An 18276-nucleotide genomic window follows, 5' to 3' on the forward strand; every position below is an offset into this window, starting at 1 on the left:
GAGTGGTGAGGGGAGGGGTGAGGGGGATGAGTGGTGAGGGGAGGAGTGAGGGGGATGAATGGTGGGGGGTGGCTGGGCATAGGGGAGGGTGAAAGGGGTTGCTGGGTGAGGTGGGGGTGACGGGTGAGGGTAGTGGGTGGTGAGGGGATGAGTGGTGAGGGGTGGGTGGGGACGTAGGAGAGGGTGAAAGGGGTTACAGGGTGAGGTGGGGAGTGAGTGTGAAGGGGCGGACATATTTTCATTACGGTTAATACGGAACTCATCACACGGAGGTTAAATTATTTTAATATAAAATATTATCACATTTATTCTCCTAACGATGACGTCATTTGTCCACTCCACTCTATATACAGTATATGAGGACTACACTCATTAAAATTCAAGGCTCAATTCGTGTCTTTTTTTCGGGGGTCTAAGGACCAGGGGGGCGACGAGGCGGCGGGGGGCGGGGGGCCCAGCGCCCCCCCTGACGAGGCGCAAGCGGTAACCTTTCGTTGGGCTTGATTTAACACGTAGAAAAATTAATGAAACTTTGTCCGAATATCGATGCTCTTCTACCCTTGTGTCATCTTGACTCAGTTTTGGTCAGACTTGACCTAGTTTGGCCCCGAAAAAAAGGACGTGTCTGTGCTTCACGTAACATGTGTGCCACTATTTAGACAATATGACATATAAATTTCTCTTACTGTCAATATTTTTTTTCAATATTTTCAATATTTTAAATATTTTTTCAATATTGTGTTCGGTAGAATATTTCAACCAGAAAAATTTATGATTCATATTGTCAAAATTGTGACTCACTTCCTGCACGCGGCACTAATGCGTCCTATTTCGGGCCCAACTGGGTCAAAATGACTCACATACGTAAAAATGTTCATCGCTATTTTGACAAAACCTTCCTTATTTCCCTGAGTGATCATGTGTGGGTGGATTTAAATCTTCGCTTGCCAGTTTTTTAATTAAATTTATTTAGAACCTCAGTATTAATTGCAGTTGCCCTTTAAATTGCTTCTGATTGAATAATACAATATTCTCATACGCCGCTATTTTAATGCAATTTTACAATTGCAATATTAAACAAATTCAAATTTATGACCGCATATATACTCCTGCCTTTGCAAGTTGCGTAAATGTGCGTACACTCAAAGAAATGAGTGAGCCTTTGTCCAAATATCGATGTACTTCCGTCTTTGTTTACATCCTTTCAAACAAAGGACTTTCGTCCTTTGTTTTTGTTTACTTTCGATTGTTTGTTGGGTGCTTGTTTGATTATTTCTGGCATTTGCCGAGGCTTTGTTTGTTATTGTTTTTGTTATTAAGCTCAATTATTGCCAGTTGCTTAGCGTTGCTAATTATAACGCAGACTAATTAGTACGCAGGCTAATTAGTGTGCAGGCTTGTTGTGTTCCAATTACGGTTAAATACTAATTAAGAAATTAGCTTCTCTCATTCATGTTCTTCGCTCATATGCTGTACTGATAATAGAAGGTTTCTATTTCACTCAAAGTTATTATCAACGAATATTGTAAATTGAGAGCAAACTTTAGCTTATATTATTTATGAAATAATAAAAAGAAGGAATCTAATGCGTGTGGAAATAAATAGCGATCACTTTGCTCTTCGTTTCCGTCATTAACAGTCGCTGGGAATGACGTTGTTTCACGACCGAAATAATGAGTTCCCACACCCAGAGTGATGAGTTCTCAAGCTCGAAATAATGGGTTCTCACGCTCACAATAATGGGTTCTCACTCTCGGAATAATGAGTTCTCACGCTCGGAATAATGGATTCTCACGCTCACAATAATGGGTTCTCACTCTCGGAATAATGAGTTCTCACGCTCGGTATAATGAGTTCTCACGCTCACAATAATGGGTTCTCACGCTCGGAATAATGAGCTTTCACGCTCGGAATAATGAGTTTTCACGCTCGGAATAATGAGTTCTCACGCTCACAATAATGGGTTCTCACGTTCGGAATAATGAGTTCTCACGCTCGGAATAATGAATTCTCGTGCTCACAATAATGGGTTCTCACTCTCGGAATAATGAGTTCTCACGCTCGAAATAATGGATTCTCACGCTCGGAATAATGAGTTCTCACGCTCGGAATAACAAGTTTTCACGCTCGGAATATTGGATTCTCACGCTCGGAATAATCAGTTCTCACGCTCATAATAATGGGTTCTCACGCTCGGAATAATGCGTTCTCACGCTCGGAATAATGAGTTCTCACGCTCGGAACAATGAGTTCTCACGCTCGGAATAATGAGTTCTCACGCTCGTAATAATGAGTTCTCACGCTCGGAATAAAGAGTTCTCACGCTCAGAATAAATGGTTCTCACGCTCGGAATAATGCGTTCTCACGCTCGGAATAATGAGTTCTCACGCTCGGAATGAGTTCTCACGCTCGGAATAATGAGTTCTCACGCTCGGAATAAAGAGTTCTCACGCTCAGAATAAATGGTTCTCACGCTCGGAATAATGAGTTCTCACGCTCGGAATAAAGAGTTCTCACGCTCAGAATAAATGGTTCTCACGCTCGGAATAATGGGTTCTCACGCAAACAGGCGCATGAGGAAATCCTATAATAAACTGTGATCATCTAAAGACGTATTTATAACGTACGCCAGTGCCCGTTACTGACCCGTTATAACCCTAACACCCACAGCCGGACAAGGACGTGCGGACGTTTGCTATCAAGCCCATCCCCAACGCTAACGTCCGGCCCGTGCTCGTCTTCATTAACCCCAAGAGTGGGGGAAATCAGGGGGCTAAACTCATGCAGAAATTCCAGTGGCTTCTCAACCCCCGTCAGGTGTTCGATCTCACACAAGGGGGACCTCGCGCTGGGTGAGTCATCAGGGGGACCAGGGCTGGGTGAGTCATCAGGGGGGACCAGGGCTGGGTGAGTCATCAGGGGGGACCCAGGGCTGGGTGAGTCATCAGGGGGACCAGGGCTGGGTGAGTCATCAGGGGGGACCAGGGCTGGGTGAGTCATCAGGGGGACCAGGGCCTGTCTCTTATACACATCTAGATGTGTATAAGAGACAGCTACCTACCAGATGGTGAGGGCGGGGCTGAGCATGGGGCGTGGGCGGGGCTCAGAAGAGCGTGGGTGGGGCTCAGCATGGGGGCGTTGGCAGTGCTCAGAGGGGCGTGGGCAGGGCTCAACATGGGGGCGTAAGCAGTACTCAGAGGGGCGTGGGCAGTGCTCAGAGGGGCGTGTACGAAACTCAGCATGGGGGCGTTGGCAGTGCTCAGAGGGGCGTGGGTGGGGCTCAGCATGAGGGCGTTGGCAATGCTCAGAGCCTGTCTCTTATACACATCTAGATGTGTATAAGAGACAGCCCTTCCTCTTTAACGGTCCGTTCATGTCCCCCCTTCCTCTTTAGCGGGCTGCTCCTGTCCCCCTTCCTCTTTAACGGGCCGTTCCTGTCCCCCCTTTCTCTTTAACGGGCCGCTCTTGTCCTCCCTCTTCCTCTTTAACGGGCCCCTCCTTGTCCCCCCTTCCTCTTTAACGGGCCGCTCCTGTCCCACCTTCCTCTTTAACGGGCCGCTCCTGTCCCCCACTTCCTCTTTAACGGGCTGCTCCTGTCCCCACTTCCTCTTTAACGGGCCGCTCCTGTCCCCCTCTTTCTTTTTAACGGGCCGCTCTTGACGCTCCCATATTCCTTTTTCCCCCATGATGGAGATGTTCAGGATGGTCCCCCAGCTGCGGGTGCTGGCGTGTGGGGGACGATACTGTGGGGGAGTGAATGGGTTCCTAATGTCATCCCTCTTTATTCCCCCAGGATGGAGATGTTCAGGAAGGTCCCCCAGCTGCGGGTGCTGGCGTGTGGGGGGGACGGGACGGTGGGCTGGGTGCTCAGTGTGCTGGACGAGCTCGCCATCGACCCGCCGCCCGCCGTGGCGGTGCTGCCGCTGGGCACCGGCAACGACCTGGCCAGGGCGCTGGGCTGGGGCGGCGGGTGAGGGGATATCTTATCTTTGGCGCCTTTATCTATATTAGGCGCCCTTATCTATATTAGGCGCCATTATCTGTAATAGGCGCCCTTGTCTGTATTAGGCGCCCTTGTCTATCTTAGGCACCCTTGTCTATATTAGGCGCCCTTATCTATATTAGGCGCCCTAATCTATATTAGGCACCCTAATCTATATTAGGCACCCTTATCTGTATTAAGCGCCCTAATCTATATTAGGCACCCTAATCTATATTAGGCACCCTTATCTGTATTAAGCGCCCTTATTTATATTAGGCGCCCTTATCTAGGCGCCCTTATCTATATTAGGCGCCCTAATCTATATTAGGCGCCCTTATCTGTATTAAGCGCCCTTATTTATATTAGGCGCCCTTATCTATATTAGGTGCCCTTATCTATATTAGGCGCCCTTGTCTATATTAGGCGCCCTTATCTATATTAGGCGCCCTTGTCTATATCAGGTGCCCTTATCTATATTAGGCGCCCTTGTCTATATCAGGTGCCCTTATCTATATTAGGCGCCCTTGTCTATATCAGGCGCCCTCATCTATATTATGCGCCCTTATTTATATTAGGTGCCCTTATCTATATTAGGCGACCATGTCTATATCAGGCGCCCTTATCTATATTAGGCGCTCCTGTCTTGAGGCGCTCTTCTCTCAAGCGTCCGTATCATATCAATGACACTTCAGTTTATCTTAGGTTAACTTTTCTCAGGTCCCAGATACACCGATGAACGGTGTATCTGGATCCCCCATTTTCTTAGGTCCCCCTCGTCTCTTCCCTAGGTACACCGATGAACCCATCAGCAAGATCCTCTGCAATATATCAGATGGGGAAGTCATCCACCTGGACCGGTGGAAGCTCGACGTCTCCCCCAACCCCGATGCTCCCCCCAACGAGGAGGGGAGGGATGCCCCACCCCTCACGGTCGTCAATAATTATTTCTCCTTCGGCGTGGACGCCCACATCGCCCTCGAGTTCCATGAGGCCCGGGGTATGAGGCCATGAGGCCCGGGGTATGAGGCCATGAGGCCAGGGGTATGAGGCTAGTGGCATGAGGCCACAATGAGACCCGGGGCGTGAGGCCATGTTGAGTCCTGGGGTAAGAGGCCACGAAGCCAGGGGTATAAGACAATGTAGCCAAAGGTATGAGACCAGGAGCATGAGACTAGTGGTATGAGGCCCCGGGTATGAGGCTAGTGGTATGAGGCCATAAAGCCAAGGGTATGAGGCCATGAAGCAAGGGGTATGAGGCTATAAGGCCCGGGGTATAGAACTTTACTCCATCCTTGCTTATTTTTTAACAGAATTAACACGACTCTTTTGTTTGTTAATTGAGGAAACTCAACAGAATATTCTCCCACCTTTCCCCCCAAACTCGCTCTTTCCCCAACTAACTCTCCCTATCGCATCTCACGCTTTCCTTCACTTCCCTCAACTCCCCCAACTCGCTCTCCCATCCCAACTCAATTCCCCACCCACCCGCCTCCAACTTACTCGCCCCTCCCCCCGACAGAGGCCAACCCGCAGAAGTTCAACTCGCGGCTGCGCAACAAGATGTTCTACGGGCAGGCGGGCGGGAAGGATCTCTTGCAGCGGCGCTGGAAGGACCTCTGCGAGATGTGCACCCTCGAGTGTGACGGCAAGGACCTCACGCCCCTCCTTAAGGAGCACCGCGTGCACGCCTTAGTTTTCCTCAACATCCCCAGGTGACCATAGGGGTATGGGTGACGCTATGGATGACACTAGGTGCGTGGGGAACACTGTTGGGGACTGGATGATATTATGGGAATGGTGACACATAGGTCCTGGGTGAACAGACCTCCTTCGTGAGCATCTTTGTACTCCATTCTTAATCCATCCGTGTACTTACTCTTGTACTCACCTCCTGACTCGCCCATGTAATCACCTCTTGATCCACCTGTTTACACACCTCTTGATCCACCCATGCACTCACTACTGACCCACCTCCAGCTACGGGTCCGGCACGCACCCTTGGAACAGGAGCTGCGGTGCCGAACAGCGCACAGACGACGGCAAGATCGAGGTGCTCGGCCTCACTACCTACCAGATGGTGAGGGCGGGGCTGAGCATGGGGCGTGGGCGGGGCTCAGAAGAGCGTGGGTGGGGCTCAGCATGGGGGCGTTGGCAGTGCTCAGAGGGGCGTGGGCAGGGCTCAACATGGGGGCGTAAGCAGTACTCAGAGGGGCGTGGGCAGAGGCAGTGCTCAGAGGGGTGTGGGCGGGGCTCAGTGAGGGGCGGGTGTGAGGCCAGTAGTAGGCCCTGCACATAGGTGGAGCTTCGAAATAGTTTGAGTCGTTGTTCCGAACATCGTAAGCTGAGATGATTTTTTAATTTCAATCATAAGAGGGGCTTGTGATTCCGAGTATCTTTTATTCTAATGGCTCATAGAAAAAAATCTTAGGTGAATCTTAGTGAGGGTAAGGAGAAGCTCGGACAAGGTGTTTACGGTTTAGGGAAGGCGAGGCCTGATGGCGGTGAAATTGAGGCTAGGGTGAGGTTTATTAGTGGCGTTGAGAGTTTGTGCGGTGGTTAAGACGAGAAGTGGTTTATCCGAGTCAGCTGCGGCGGGTGGCGCATGTGAATCATTGGATTCTTTTCCACAATGTATGCTCCCTCAACTCCCCCTTCCCCCACAGCCCCTCCTGCAGGCGGGAGGACATGGCACTTGCCTTACCCAGTGCACCCGCGCACGCATCGTCACCACCAAAACCATCCCCATGCAGGTTGATGGGGAGGCGTGTCGGGTGAACCCCGCCATCATCGAGATATCTCACCTCAACAAAGCACCCATGGTCACCAAGATGAAGGCTAAGGCTAGCGGGTGAGCACCTTTTACAAATAGTATTTTCATACAATTGTTCATATGTGAATGAACCCCTGACATCCCACTTCTTGTGCCCTACTCCTTACGCCCCTCCTCACTCGTCCCACCTCCCTGACGCTCCACCCATACGCTCCACCCCTGACGCTCTCCTCTCTGACGCCCTCCTCCTTGAAGCCCACCTCCCTGGGGCGCCCTACTTCCTGACGCTCCATCCCCCACGCCCCTCCTTCCTGATGCCCCTCCTCCCTCATGATGCCCATCATTCATGATACCCACTCCTGTTGTCCCTCCTTCCTGACCTCCCACCTCAGATGCTCCTCCTTCCTGACCCCCACACCTGACGCCCCACCTCCCTGACATCCCAGCTCTGATACTCCTCTTTCCTGACCCCCCCATACCTGACGCTCCTCCTCCCTGACATTCCACCTCTGATGCTCCTCCTTCTTGACCCCCCCACACCTGACGCTCCTCCCTGACATCCCTCCTCTGATGCTCCTCTTTCCTGATCCCCCCATACCTGACGTTCCTCCTCCCTGATATCCCACCTCTGATGCTCCTCCTTCCTGACCCCACACACCTGACGCTCCTCCTCCATGACATCCCACCTCTGATGCTCCTCCTTCCTGACCCCCCACACCTGATGCTCCTCCTCCATGACATCCCACCTCTGATGCTCCTCCTTCCTGACCCCCCACACCTGACGCTCTCCTCCCTGACATCCCACCTCTGATGCTCCTCCTCCTTGACCTCCCACACTTGACGCTCCTCCTCCCTGACCTCCCACACCTGACGCTCCTCCTCCTTGCCATCCCACCGCTGACACCACTTATATGTCAGGCCGCGAGCGCCGCTGCAGGCGCGGCTGCAGGTGGCGGTGCTGGGGATGAAGGCCTACACGCAGCACCACTACGACAAGGAGAAACTTAGGCTCGCAGCCACGCCACTCTTCCAGCTCGATCTGGACCACGACAGCGACCTGGAGCACGTGAGTGATACTGCATGGACACGCGAGTAACCTGAGGCATGAGAATATCCTGAAGCACGTGAGGGTCCTTGAGCACACGAGTGGCCATAGAGAACGTAAGTGGCCTGGAGCACGTATGTGACCTGGGGAACGTGAGTGGCCTATGTAACGTGAGTGGACTGGGGAACGCGACTGACCTGTGTAACGTGAGAGGCCTGGGGACCATGAGTGGCCTGTGTAATGGAGTTGCGTAGGGAACGCGAGTGACCAGTATAACGTGAGAGGCCTTGTCCACGCTAGTGGCCTGGACCATATAAGAAGCCTGGACCACGTGAGAAGCCTGGTGCCCTCTACATAAGATTCAAACTTTATTGTTATCACCTTCTCAAGCCCGGTCCACACGCTCAGTTTTCACAACGATTTGTCTGCGCAGTTTTAAGTCGGATTGAAATCGTTGCAATTTTTAGAGCGTCCACACGGTACCGACTTATCTGAGTAGTTTGCTCAGTTTTGCGCGATCTCGCCATGGAGACGTCTCGGACACGATGGAACTGCGCAGTTTTCCCGCCGGCTCCAAAACTGCGCAGTTTTCCCGTCCACACGCAACGTTTTATCTGCAACGATTAGAACTGCGCAGACAAATCGTTGTGTAAAACTGAGCGTGTGGACCGGGCTTTACATCCCACTCTACCATCTACTCTGATGTCCCGCCATGATGGCCGTTCTTAGGTCTCACTCTGACATGCAGCTTTTAGTCATACTCTCATGACCCACTCTCACGGCCCACTCTCGTGACCCACTCTCATGACCCACTCTCATGACCCACTCTCATGACCCACTCTCATGACCCACCCCCCGCAGGTGCGCCGCATCATCAACAAGAAGATCAGCGACGCGGGGGCCCCACCGCTGGCCGAGCATTGGTGCTTCCTCGACTGTAAGTAGCAAAAACTAAGATATAATGATACTATATATAAAAGAAACAGAGTAATACAGTAAGACTCTCCGACTAAGACTAAGATAGCAGGGTACTAAAATAACAAGATACTAAAATAATGAGATTATGAGATAATAAGATATCAAAATTCTAAGATAGCAAAAAGCGGTAACAGTAAGGTAATGAGATAATAATCCCCTTCGTAGCGTGCACTGCGGAGCGATTCTTCCGCATCGACCACGGTCAGGAGCATCTGCACTTCGTCACTGACGTGTGCAGTGATGAGCTCTTCCTCCTCAACCCTGACGATGACGTTCCCCCTGCCTCCTCGTCTGAGGGAGACGTGATCCCCACTCAATCTGTAGGGGACGTTGCCCCCCAACCCTCCTCTGACTCTCCCCTCTCCCCTTCGGCAAACTGCAGACTTGCCGCAGATGTCGTCGCCGGCGATGTCAGGTCAGGGTCGATATATGGTTTAAATATGGTCTTTATAGGGTCTATATGGTCATATCTAAACTATATAGGGTCTAAAATGGTCATAATATAGTCCAATAGGGTTTATATATATTCTATAACGGGCCTGTATATGTATTATATTATTATACTACTTATATCGCAAGTTCAACAAGAATACAAAAGCAAAGGAAACGCCAAGTATATTCACAATATCTTCAATGAAAGCGTTTTGGAGACCAGCTCCACAAGACCAGGTTCATGAATACAGTTGTGCGCGTTGCGCCTCAGCTGACATGCTTATGACGTCACGTAACTTCTGCATCCGGCTTTCTGAACACCAAGGCGGGAGTTTTCGTACGAATCTGCCACTTTCCAGACCTTCTCGATCTTCTGTGAAATTTTATATCCTGATAAATTTTTTAACTGATGATGGAGCTGGTCTCCGAAATGTTTTATTCGAAGATATGGTAAATATTCTTGGTGTTTTCTTTCCTCATAAATTCTTGGTCGATATATGATTTATATATGGCCTACCTATATAGGGTCTGCAGGTATGTTGTCTGTTTAGTCTCTGCTTGGAGTCCATGTATGTTCTATTTTGGGTCAGTATAATGTCTTTATTGAGTCTATATTGGATGGATGTACGTCTGGTATGGAGGAGCTATGATGGTTGTTTCTATGTGCAGTAACCTGCTAGAGCGACACACCGAGAATCTCATCAAAGCCGCCAAGCTTGGTGACTTGAAGGCCGTGAGTATTGAAACTGTATTGACACTTATGTTTCAACACAAACGAGTGCCGGTATTGATACTGCAAAACTAGGGAATGCTAGCTGGTGTAGTATGAATTCCTTAACCCTCTACCGCCTGACATGAGTAACCGGAGCAATATTGTCACGCGCCTACTTCCCAAAATGGATATTTTGCAAGTGAGCGCAAAATGACTTACACATGCATGGTTGCCGCCACGTACAACTTTAACATGTTCTCTGTTGCGTACAAACGTCCTCAGGTTGCTACACTCAATAGTATACGTATAATTCAAGTTAAAAGCTATGTTCCCGGAGAGTGACGAACGGCGTTATAGAGGGTTAAGGCCCTAACGCTTGCCAATTTTCGGCTGTTAATTCCAATCTTCCTATGGTTCGGTTAAGGCGTGCGAGTCGGTGACCAAACTGCGCTAGCGTCTTATACAACCGTATTTCTTATTTGGAATGAATCACAGGAAGAACTCTTTTAGTTATTCAATTAAAGTTTAGGAGACCAGGTTGCGTAAGCTATGAAACAGGTATGGTTGCAATTGCTATGACAGTTGTATAAAGCAAGCTGGCAAAGTGGAACTACTTGATAACTTGAACTAGGTCTATGCTGTTATTGAGAATGTATTGCTAACTTAAATTTACCAGTATTTACATTATGGTTGGTAATTATAAATTATGGTAATTTAAATGTGATCGATAATAATGGATTCCAGTTGAAGGGTAATAGCGCTGATTAATAACGGCAACAAATCTACAAACATTCTTAAAAAGTGATTTGTGGGATAACTAAAGGAAATATGCGGACATGGTCGCTACAATACTTTGGTGTACAGGTATTGATACCTTTAATAATAATGCTAGGTTATAATACATAATGATACTTGGGATCCATGGTCCATTGGTACCTATATATACTGATAGTGATTAAGTATACATACCCAGAGGTGGGCAGTAGCGCGCTACATGTAGCGGCTGCTACATTTTCAGTAGCGGTTGCAGTAGCGGCGCTACATTTAAGCAATTGTAGCGGTAGCGGTAGCGGCCGCGGCCGCTACATTTAAGCAGTTGTAGCGGGATCGGTAGCGGCGCTACATTTAAGCAATTGTAGCGGTAGCGGTAGCGCCCGCTACATTTAGAGCACGTAGCGGTAGCGGTAGCGGCCGCTACAGTTCAAAGTAGCGCTGCCCAGCTCTGTACATATCATCACTTGGGCACAGGTGAAGGAGGTGCACCAGGCAGGCTACTCGCTGCTCAGCATCGACGCGAGGGGCCAGACGGCTCTTCACCACGCGGCTCGCTTGGGCCACCGGGACGTCGTGAGGTACCTCGTGGCCGCGGCCCCTCCGGCCCTCCTCGACCTCACCGACACAGAGAGGTCAGCTCTTACTTGCTCTTGCTGACTCTTGCATGCTCACTCTTGCTTGCTCTTGCAGCTCTTGAACCTAACGTAGATTACAGGTGCGTTAATTGATACTATTGTAACAAAGAGTTAGGAGTTGATGAATACAATGAATTGGGGGGTGCGGCAATGAAATACTAATGCCAAGGCGCACCCCTTTATTATACCTGGTCCATTTCAGAGGCCAGTCCGCCCTGCACTTAGCCGCCGCCAATGGTCGACGCAACGTCTGTTGTATGCTGGTGGCCGCCGGCGCCTCCCTATTCCTGAAGGACACTGATGGACACACGCCTCTGTCCCTCGCCAGGCGGGCGGACGACCAAGAACTTGCCCAGTACCTCGAAAGTAAGTGCATTACCCAAGCCTGGGCACGCGGCAACCATAGGGCACCAAGTTCCAGTGACGCTGGTCGTAACATGTGTAACGTCGAGCGAGATGGTAGTGGCATCAGTACCGGTGAAGTTAGTAGTGGCAAGTATAACGTCGGGCGTGATGGTAGTGGAGAAGGCACCAGTTACCCGTGGACTACTAATACTCACTTTGGATATACCAGACCCACCAACATTGAAGGCTCGAGATTCTACCACACTGGATACGCGGACTCGCAGCGCAGTTATGGCATAAACTCTAATCGCATTCATGACGTAAATTCAATTAACGTCGGCCGTTCTGGTCGAGCTTGTGATCCAAATGAGCTACTACATTTCCCGAGCGATGATCTAGAGCGACGTCGCAACGAAAGCAAATTTCGAAATTCACTCAAATATGGCCGTTCATCTCCGATTTTTTTTAGAAATTCTTCACTTTCACTAAAAGGTCGAAGCTGTGGTCCATTATCTCCATTATCTGCCACAATACGAGGAAGTTTTCCATCGACTCATAAAATGAAAGGCAGTTGCCCGTCATCCCCTACGAGGGGGATGACGGGGAAAGAAGGAAGGGGGATGACTGGGAAAATAGGAAATTGTTCATCATCTCCAACTCTTCAGGGAAGTTGTCCATCGTCTCCGACATTTAAGGGCAGTGTTCCGACATCTCCTATTCACCGGCAAAGTTGCCCGAGTTCACCCAGAAGATTAACGTCCAATTTTCCTTCGCCTAACAATGGTGTGAGCAGGAAAACTGGTAAGTTCACCTACACAGTAACTGAAGTGAGAGATTTCGATGAATACCAAATCGAGAAATCCTTTGATGAGGACGACGAACTTAACGATTTTTGGAGCAGCTCGAGTTCTTCGGAAGATAGGAATCACTACGGCTCTCCTGACAAGTTCAACAGCCAAGCCAATTCGTTGGATATCCGAAACGCCTACCAAAAACTATCGTCTCAGTTTTCCGATTACGCGGTTGAGTCTAGCTCGTCTGCTGATGGTTCGTCATTTGAGGCACCGACAGACCCAGAGATTGGCTGTACTTTGTACTCGCCTCTAACTAATAATCAAGCGATTGCTTCATCCGACCAGAAGGTCGGTGGTACACCGTCGAACTTATTTGTGAACTCAACTACTGCAGCGCTGGTGCACGTCACCGACGATGATTCCATCGCTCCGGTCCATTCCCGCAAATCTTCCACTGGGCGCAGCGAAGACTCACCTATTCCCGTTACCAACCCTAACTCCCCAATAGCCAACCCATCGAGTTTTTCTATAATTTGCTTAAATTCTCCATCCGGGTCCAGTAACAAAAACGCGCCAACAGTCGATACCGTTAGTTCTCACTCTTCGACTGCGATGAACTCGCCGATCTTCCGTAGCCGGTGTCCTTCCGCTGGTCAGTTTAAGCCCCGAGTTGCCCCAGAGGAATCTTTTACTCCAATTTGTCCTGTGGCAGAGTTCAATAATTGTGATCAGTGCCGGGCAGAGTGCTCGGCGAATTGCGGGTACGTTAACCCAGTAGCATTTGACCCTTCCCAAACGCCCAAAAAAGGCTACCATAAACCCTACCTCGCCAGTTCCTTCGATAGCGTGACAACCAACAAAAATAAACGTGGTAGAGCTTTACTGTCATCACGCAGCGAAGAGAAAGGAAGTTCTCAAAGCATTGCTCCTGTTCATTCTCGATCTTTTAGGTCAATTTTGTCAAAACGCAAGACTCGAAAATCTGAATCTACGCGAGCCTCAAAACCTCCCGTCACTGCTGCCGCGCCTAGGGTGACCCAGAGCTTACGATCTACACATTCGTTGCGGGTTGGTAGATCTGCCACGGTTTCCAGATCAGTTGGCGGTTCCCTGCGATCTTCTTGCAAATCCTACAAATTTGGATCTGAATCTTCAGGAACCAGTTTGTCATCATTGGCCATCGCGAAGCCTTTACGCGTTCCTATTCCCGTTGCCCCCGTACGGAGTTGTCCTCTGTCTTCCGCGACCCAAGCGGGATCAGCAGTTTTGGCCTTGGCGGCCTCCCATGCCACGTCTCTGGCCCTCGGGTATCCCAACATCCGGAAGCTTCCTTTCATTTCTCCGATGGCCGTTTGGCAGGCCCAAATTTTCACACAAGCTCTGGCTGACGCAATTCTTGAGGAATTTTTAAAATATAGATCCAGAGGTACAAACCGAAGGTCTTTGCGAGACAGCCGTCGTCGTAGAGACAGACCAATAAAGCTTGAGAGACTCATTTGATAATAGGTCTATTATCGGAATTTCATACATGATATTTTTTGTGGGACTCTTTTTATGTTGCTGGGTCATATCTCGAAAAACATATTTTTACAGAGCTACGTATTTATTATTTGTAGGACTCATTCTATTCTGGGTATTTCTCGAAAGATTTTTTTCTGGCTTTAATTTGTGTAGGACCTATTCTATTCTGTGTCTTTACATGTTGTCTTGCGAATCAAAGGACGCCAGTTAGCAAATTCACCAAAGGTTACAAAAAAAGCTTGACGGTAACGACCCCCAGCGTTAGAAGTGAGAAGCTTGCTAGCCGAAAACATAATTTCATGGAATACGTCGTGCCACATCCCTCCCCTTGTTCAAGTGTGAACTTCAGTCAATGAAATGCTGAGGATCTCAGTTAATGAAATGCTGAGGATCTCAGTCAATGAAATGCTTAGGATCTCAATGCTGAGGAACTCAGCACCAGCTGAGCGTAAACTGTGCTAACTTTTCTCCTGCTCTTCACCGCAGCACAGCAAAATTTTACGACAATGGTTGGCGAGAAGCAAAGCTACGTGCAGTGAAGTGACGTGAGGGGGAAGGGAAGTGACGTGCGGGGCAGTGAAGTGACGTGAGGGGCAGTGAGTGGTTTACAATTGCAGTTGCCAACAATATTGGCCGCCAGTAGCTGCCAACAATAGCTGGTATTGGCTAGACAATTATTTAGTTATCTTGCTAAATTTCATGCTGCTCATTTGGCTGTTTTGCTTCATTTCAGGCTGTACTTTAGGCTGTTTTGATTCGTTCCAGGCTGTTTTAGGACGTTTTTCTGCATTTCAGGCTGTCCTTTAGGCTGTTTCGATTCATTTCAGGCTATTCTTTAGGCTGTTTTGCTACATTTCATACTGTTTGTCAGGCTCTCTTGTCAACTTGTTTGTTTCTTTGCTCTTACATGTTTTATGTGGTAGGCTATTAACAGAGCTATTTCATGTCTGTTTTCTAGTCTATTACATTGTATGTTTCTAGTCTGTTTTCTAATCCGTTTTCTTCCCTCTTTTCTAATCCGTTTTCTTTCCTGTTTTCTGGTCTTTTTCTTGCCCGTTTTATTGTCTGTTTTCTGGTCCATTTTCTTGTCTGTTCTCCCCCGCCAAATATTAACCGATGTGCGGTCTCTGCGGCTATCGGATCGCGGATACATCGAGTACGTATACCTACAGTCACGGTACAGTTACGGCTCCTCCCCTTTACAGTCTATATTTCGGTCCAGTCACGCCCTATCCTTTTTACAGTCTTATGAATCGGTACAGCTACTTCCTCTCCCCTGTACAGTCTATGTGTTGTTGCAGCCATGGCCCTTCCCTTTACAGTCTCTATGCTTCGGTTCAGTCACGCCTCATCCCTTTTTAGACTCAATGTTTCGGTCCAGTCTTGGCATCTCCGATTAACAGTCTGTATGTTTCGGTCCAGTTTCAGCCCCTCCCCTTTATCGTCTCAATGTTTCGGTCCAGTCTAAGCCTCTCCCCTTTATCGTCTCAATGTTTCGGTCCAGTCTAAGCCCCTTCCCTATAGTCTCTTTACTTCGGTCCAGTCACGGCCCTTCATTCTGGCCATTACTCCCTCCTTTTCCGTAGATTGTTACTTCAATGTTTATGTTTTAGAAAATTTTTCCTTTGAATTTTTTACATCTTGAACATTTGCTGTCGTTCCCAGACCTTCATATCCTGCTCGTCCGAAATTTTATTACCAATTATAACCCTCTTTAAAAACCTTTTGTGAATACTTTCGACGATTTGCGGGCGGTTTCTCGCCACCTGTTCCTTTTATTCTTTGTTCTTCAATATACTCGTAACTATTGAATTATTTGAAACGCTTTAGTGAAAGTTTCAAGGCAGTCACCCACTGCAGACACCAACTAATATCAGTACGCACCCGCGGCTCAATGGGCAATTTTCTATCGCTTCGTAGCCGCCGACTGTTCACTGTCACATACAGTATACACTAGCCGGTATCGCCGCGACAGTATCATCACGACTTTTTTTAATTGAAACCGTCGGAAGTAATCATTAAATATTGCTACACCCAGACTCGTTCATGCAATAGGCCTACTTCCATTTCAGCAACGCGCCTCAATTTTAGCAACCAAGACTTATAGGGGTTTTGCATTTTATTAAAATCCCTATAGAATCTATTCAACCTAGTTCGTCGTCCAATGTAATTTCCACTGACTCAAATGTCCACATGAATTGATTATCCCTGATAAGTGTCCAAAATGTTTAGATGCTAGTGACCAGGAGACTTTTCCTTAGTATGAAGGAGACTTCATTATATGAAAGGGACTTGTATAATAAACGGAGGGATTAAAGACAACACCGACATAGATACTTCATGAACTAATCGAAACAATTACATCGTCATTCGCAGACGATATCAGGGTACGGAGAACAATTACGGAAAGGGTGGATAGCGAGGGGTTTCTGCAATATGTGACTTGGCCCGAACAAACATCACACAGTTGAACGAGAACAAGTTTGAGGTTCTGAGTTAGCTATTGAACTGGCTGAGGAGTCGTGATGGAACACCGCTACCTGCCACTTGATTACAAAGAGAAATTGAAGAAAAACAACTTACTCGAGATCTCATGGTGTTGATGAGTAGCTCGGTCAAATTAGGTGATCGCATACCGGCTGTAACTGCAAGAGGTAGGTGACAGATAGGTTGATCCAGCGGACGTACAGAACAAGAGTAGCGGAACCGATGACCACGCACTTCAGAGCGCTTTTAATCGCGCTCTTTGAGTACTGTTGCTAACTTTGGACCCCGTTCGCGCTCGGCGAAGTGCGGCAATTGGAAGCAGTCCAGTAAACCCTCACGTCCAGGATCAGCGGAATGGAAGAGCTGTACTACTGAGGGGGGCTGGAGCGCCTGGACTTGTACTTACTGCATAGGAGACGGGAGATTTGTCTGGTTCTGCGGACATAGAAAGTAATAACCCGACTGGCTTCGTACTTTATAACCAGACTGTCCTTTAACTGCCACGTAATTGGATTGTCAAGCGCTCACATTCAGCTACCCTCACTCATTATACCCTCAATAAACTCGAACCCCCAAAGATGCATTATCTAGTGCTTATCACCTGCGTTTTGATGTCCTATTTTCTACTTTTTTTCTCTCTGAACCTACTTTCTGTGACCGTTTCTTCTGTAACAACCCCTGTAATAAGACTCTCTATTTTAATCCTTTTTCATTATTCTCCTATTAATATTTGAAATACCGGTATAATGATATTACTGCCACCAATACGAGAGTAATGAAACTGATACCGCACCACCATTACCTGTTTGATGATGTTAATATCTGTGTATTGATATTAATACCAGAATTATCAGCAATACCTGCGTTCTGGTATTAATACCTTCTCTTTCCCCTGCAGGTGAGGGGCGCCGCGCTGCCTCCTCGGCGCCCGACATCGAGACGACCGTATGATGCAGGGGCGCCTAGGCCGACCGTATGATGCAGGGGCGCCTAGGCCGATCGTATGATGCTGGGGCGCCTAGGCCGACCGTGCGATGTAGAGGCGCCTAGGAAGACCGTGTGATGTACAGTTACGGGCATTTTTATTGGCAACACGCTTAAAAATATTTAATTTGAGAAATATAATAATTTGAAGCATTTATTGCAATTTCTGCATTTATTTTCAGTTAAATTCATCAAAGAACATCTAATTACTGTGCATAACGAATAGTAAAACGTTAGATCTTTGTTGTATTTATATTTATTAGAAAAAACACCAAAAGCAAAAGTAATGGCAACATTTTGAAAAAAAGCATATAAATTGTTGGCAACTCTAAATTAATACTTTGTGTGACCTCCCTTGGCAATAATTATAGCGGACAGACGTTTCTTGTATGTTTCTACGATGTTGGCTTGTATGTTGTAGGAATCTTGCGCCACTCTTCCATGGCAAAAGTCTTCAATTCTTCGATGTTGCTGGGGCTTCTTTTATGAACACTCCTCTTGAGTTCCCTCCATAAATTTTCAATTGGATTTAAATCTGGGCTTTGGGAAGGCCATTCCAACACTCTCAATTTCTGTGTAGCAAAATATTTCTGTGTTGATTTGCTTGTTTGCTTAGGGTCGTTATCCTGTTGACAGACAAATGCCCATCCAAGATGCAGTTTTCTTGCCGATTGCTTAAGGCCCTGATTGAGAACCGGGAGGCTTCGAACAGGCTCGGCTCTTCCCTATGCGTTTCTTCACTAATTAGGATAGACTTTAATCCACTCGCAAATAAGATGGCGATATGGATTTTTCCATACTTACCCAGCTATTTAT

The 18276-nt window shown here is 47.9% G+C and overlaps 1 protein-coding gene across 1 annotated transcript in view; it reads left to right on the forward strand.

The window, feature by feature from the left end:
- Positions 1–17749, forward strand: part of LOC108672996 (eye-specific diacylglycerol kinase) — a 25186-nt gene extending 7437 nt beyond the window's left edge. Inside the window, exons 5-18 of the mRNA XM_047881909.1 lie at positions 362–483; positions 2672–2853; positions 3795–3971; positions 4772–4980; positions 5503–5695; positions 5961–6060; positions 6647–6831; positions 7672–7819; positions 8660–8735; positions 8942–9191; positions 9878–9941; positions 11169–11326; positions 11532–11695; positions 17375–17749. Coding sequence (XP_047737865.1) covers positions 362–483; positions 2672–2853; positions 3795–3971; positions 4772–4980; positions 5503–5695; positions 5961–6060; positions 6647–6831; positions 7672–7819; positions 8660–8735; positions 8942–9191; positions 9878–9941; positions 11169–11326; positions 11532–11695; positions 17375–17427 — 2081 coding nt within the window. The 3' untranslated portion in view covers positions 17428–17749. The remainder of the gene's footprint in view (positions 1–361; positions 484–2671; positions 2854–3794; positions 3972–4771; positions 4981–5502; positions 5696–5960; positions 6061–6646; positions 6832–7671; positions 7820–8659; positions 8736–8941; positions 9192–9877; positions 9942–11168; positions 11327–11531; positions 11696–17374) is intronic.
- Positions 17750–18276: the final 527 nt, after the last annotated feature.

The sequence above is a fragment of the Hyalella azteca genome, unplaced genomic scaffold, assembly GCF_000764305.2.
Source record: "Hyalella azteca isolate HAZT.00-mixed unplaced genomic scaffold, Hazt_2.0.2 contig9115, whole genome shotgun sequence".
In the NCBI taxonomy this organism is placed as follows: Eukaryota; Metazoa; Arthropoda; class Malacostraca; order Amphipoda; family Hyalellidae; genus Hyalella; species Hyalella azteca.